General features: G+C 33.1%; 1 protein-coding gene across 1 annotated transcript in view; it reads right to left on the bottom strand.

Moving 5' to 3' along the window:
* Window positions 1-1,564: 1,564 nt before the first annotated feature.
* DNAJC10 (DnaJ heat shock protein family (Hsp40) member C10) overlaps window positions 1,565-4,113 on the bottom strand; it is a 62,165-nt gene continuing 59,616 nt past the window's right edge. Inside the window, 2 exon segments of the mRNA XM_014583971.2 lie at window positions 1,565-1,687; window positions 3,671-3,775. Of these exon segments, the coding sequence (XP_014439457.1) occupies window positions 1,676-1,687; window positions 3,671-3,775 (117 nt within the window). The 3' untranslated portion in view covers window positions 1,565-1,675.

Genomic DNA, 4,113 nt, shown 5'->3' with positions numbered 1-4,113 from the left:
GAGAGACTGAGTAAGACAGAAAGACAAAAAGAGAAGGGTGGGTGGATGACCACACTGCAATTTCTTTCTCTCCAGTCTCCTCCTGGGATCTTGGGACTGCACCTGATGTGAGTTTTAAGCCACCAAATCTGAGATGGGAAACACGGTCAACTATGTGAGAGTCCAATGACATAATCAATATACTATCTGCCGGTCCCTGTAATTATTTTTTTAATTGACAATAGTTGTACACATTTTTGCAGTAAAATGTGTTTGTTTTTTAGTTTGAAATAAAATTTATCATGACCAGTTCAGGATAATTTTCATATATATCACCTCAAACATTCATCATTATTTTGTGTTGGGAGCACTCTTCCATCTATCTTTAAAAAGAAAAAAATTGTAAGTTTGTTTTTATTCAGTGACCTCTTTTGGTCAATTCAAATTCTTACCATTCTAAACTCTGAATTACAACCAAACTGTTATTCACAAACTTGTTCAAATGCAAAAAACTTTGTGTTTTTCTGAATCTAAACAACTCAAAAACTAAAAGATCCCATTCCTAGACTTATGTATTTGATTTTCTTATAAAAATAGCTTCAGTTATTATGCCAATATTTATTGAAGAAGGCAGCCTCTGACAGTTATTAATTTCCTGAATAACTACAGTATCATTATGCACTACAGTGAAATAAAGCTGTAAAATTATTATTTTTCCTATATGAATAATGAACAGATTGGGCAGAAGTAAAAAACCCAGAACTATATAAACAAAGAATCCCAATGTAAATAAAAGACACAAATAAAAACAATGTCCAGAAAGCAAATGCATAAATATCAGAAAAATGTCTCAAAAACATCAACTGTGAGAAAATTTTTATAAAAGCAATTCCAGAAAAAGGACACATGTATCTTTAAATATATAGAACTCTAAATGCTTTATATATTTGGGGTACTTTACAATGTTCAGTTGATGGCTATAAATTATTTTCCTCAGGTTTTTCTGGGTGATATAGCAATCTACAGAATTTATAAACTTAGGTTCCAGCCTCCCAAATTTCTCAATTTGAAAAATCAAGAGCATTTCTTCAATCTTTAAAATGAAGACTCTTTTCAGTATAATACAAAAACAGGGTGTATCTGTTTATTTTGCTACATTGGACTATTTTAAAAATGAAATACATGGCCAGGGATGCAATTTTTAGAATAGGAGACTAAAGACCAAGTCACCTCTTTTCAGGCCAGCCATAAAACTTTAAGCAAAAAAGTCCACTTTGTACATTTTACACACGTATGTAATAAATACAGAGGGCTCATGTTAGAGCCACCCGCCCAAAACATTTCTGGGGCCAGTAGTATGTGGCTCATGGACTGAACTGGCCTGTGGCCTATTTATTTGTGGCCCTGAGCTCAGAATGGTTTCTGTAATTTTTTTAAGGAGCTGCTTTGAAAAAAATGAGGAATATGCAACAAAGAACCATGTATGGTCTGCAAAGCCTAAAATATTTATCATCTGGCCCTTTATAGGAAATCTTTACAGGCCCTTCATTTACTCCAATGTTGTAGAGAATTCAGGCAGCGCAAGTACAGTCCAAGATAACGTTCATTTATTCCCACCACAAATGTAACATCTAAAATGGTGTCTTCTGTTGTCACTGGTCAGAACTCCTTTTCATTTTTTTTGTCTTCAACATTATCAAAGTTCATCCTATAAAAATGTAATGATTATTAAAAGAGAAAGAACATGAGTTTTTAATGTTAAAAATCAGAAAAAAATAATACAAATGAACCAATTTTCCTCTTCAAAAATGTCCAATATTCTTATTTAATGGATTACTACATGAAACACACCTTGTCTAACGTTAACAATGGAAAAGAAAGAAGTATTTTCTAGTTCTTACCTGCCTACAATTCATACTACCTACTATAGTTTTAATCGTTTTCAAAGTTCTATTTGGTAAGCTCTAACTTGATTTTAGTTATGATATTCTGATTTTTCACTAATAATGTTTTTTATTTCAAATATTTACCTTGAGATAAAAGTCATGAATTTTAAAATAAAGTATCTTGCAAAAACTAATATACCCAAGATATCAGAAAAACAGGTTTGTTTAATGAAATCAAGATAATACAGATTCATAATAAACTCTTTCCTGTCTTTTAGATATGGATAAAACACTTCTGAAGCAAGCTGTAAGCCTTCCTCTGTTGGGGTCTGTAGTTTGAAACTGGATTACAGCAGAGCCTGTATTCTAACATCATTTTATAAAGCCAGACTTCTCCAGCTCTCTCCAGAGCCTGTGCTGTTCATTCGTCCTTTTTTCGTCTTATAGGGCAAGACTCCAAAGCACTTAAATTCCACTCAAAAACACCCAACATTCATGGACTCTTTTGTCTCTTTCTAAGTATGCCTTGGAAAAACACTGATTTAAAAAAGGAAAAAATTGAACTGCCTTCTGAAGAATAACAGTGTGAAAGAAGCTGTACTACTACTACTTTTTTTTAATTCATAAATTTCTCTTTATTTGGAGCAGAGAAAGTCTTTTCTATTTCTCCCTTGAAGAACGCAGACTGTCCTGCCACTGTCTTAAAAAATTTTTTTTGTTAAATTTACATTTAATCACTATATATTTTTATAATGTACAATATTGCTTTTTCCAGCACAAATATGGTGCATATCAGTCAAGACAAAGACGTTACCATATACATTATCATCAGAAATAACTTCTCATTTTTGTGTCAATTAAGATGTATTTTTTTAATCCCCTCTGTGTACTTCTTGATAGATGAGAAATTCAAGGAGAGGCCAAGATGAATATGGGCTTTAATACCTTCTGATTATTTGTACTAGGAGTAACAGAAAACTTAGTATTCAAAATGTGTTATGAGATTTCAGTTTTTTTAATCCAAAGAGTTCAATGCTTTATTTACATTCAAACAAAACTTAAAAACAATATGGCCATAGTCACTATTTGTATGTTTTATAGCTTTGAGATATAGTTTACATACTATAAAATTTCCACATTTAAAGGAGTCCAGTTGTTTTTAGTATATTCAGAGTCTTATGAACATCATCAATCTAATTTCAGAATATTTTCTACACTCCAAAAAAGAAACTCATCCCTCATTAGCAGTTAACCCAATCTCCTTTCTCTTCCCAGATCACCGCACCCTAACACAAGGCACCACTCGTCTACTTAAAGTGTCTGCGGACTAGTCTGCTCTCAACTTCACATAAACAGAATCATACAATACATGGCCTTTGTGACTGGCTCTATTCACTAAGCATATATTTTCATCTATGTTGCAGCATAGATCATTACTTCGTTTCTGCTTATGGCTAAAAAATAATCCATTCATAAGATATATCACATTTTGTTTATTCATTCATCAATTGGTAGACACTGTAGTTTTCATTTTTGCTATTGCAAATAATGCAGCTATGAATATTTGTAGTCAAGTTTTGCTCATAATCATAGTCATTATTTTTATTAAAGAGTTTTGTCCAAAAATTTAAGCATTTAAGTATTTATCAATAAAAGCTACATTCCAATTGTCATATTTCTCATAGGAGAAATTTTCAACTATCTTAGCACTTTTTAAGCTTTATCTATCTATTCATATAGGTAATGTGTACAAAGAATACATTTTGATAACTTTTGCCAAAGTCACTTCTAGGCTTAGTCCTTACCTTATTTCTCTTTCCTTGATTTTGGAGTGCTTCCAATTTGTCATGTATTAAGGTAGCAATGGCTTTTGCATCTCTGGCATGTATTTGCTCTTCCCAAATATTTCTCTAAAATTAAAAATATACTTTTTTTTAAAGGCAGGCTCTTGCTATGCTCTGATGCTCCTGCCTCAGCCTCCCGAGTTGCAGCAGCTATAAGTACAGGCTTCACACTGAGCTCTGTATTCAGACAGGGTCTTGCCATGCTGCCTGTGTTGGCTATGAGCTTGCCTCAGCATGCAGCGTATCTGGGACTATAGGTGCATGTTACTGCACTAGTTTTGTTGTTGTTAAGAATTATTTATTTATATTATTTTTAAATTTGACGAGAGAGAGAGAGAGAGAGAGAGAGAGAGAGAGGGAGGGACGGAGGGAGGGAGGGAGAGAGGGAGGGAGGGAGAGAGGGA

The sequence above is a fragment of the Tupaia chinensis genome, unplaced genomic scaffold (assembly GCF_000334495.1).
Source record: "Tupaia chinensis unplaced genomic scaffold, TupChi_1.0 Scaffold145273_1, whole genome shotgun sequence".
NCBI lineage: Eukaryota > Metazoa > Chordata > Mammalia > Scandentia > Tupaiidae > Tupaia > Tupaia belangeri.
This window is presented reverse-complemented; position numbering and strand designations above follow the sequence as displayed.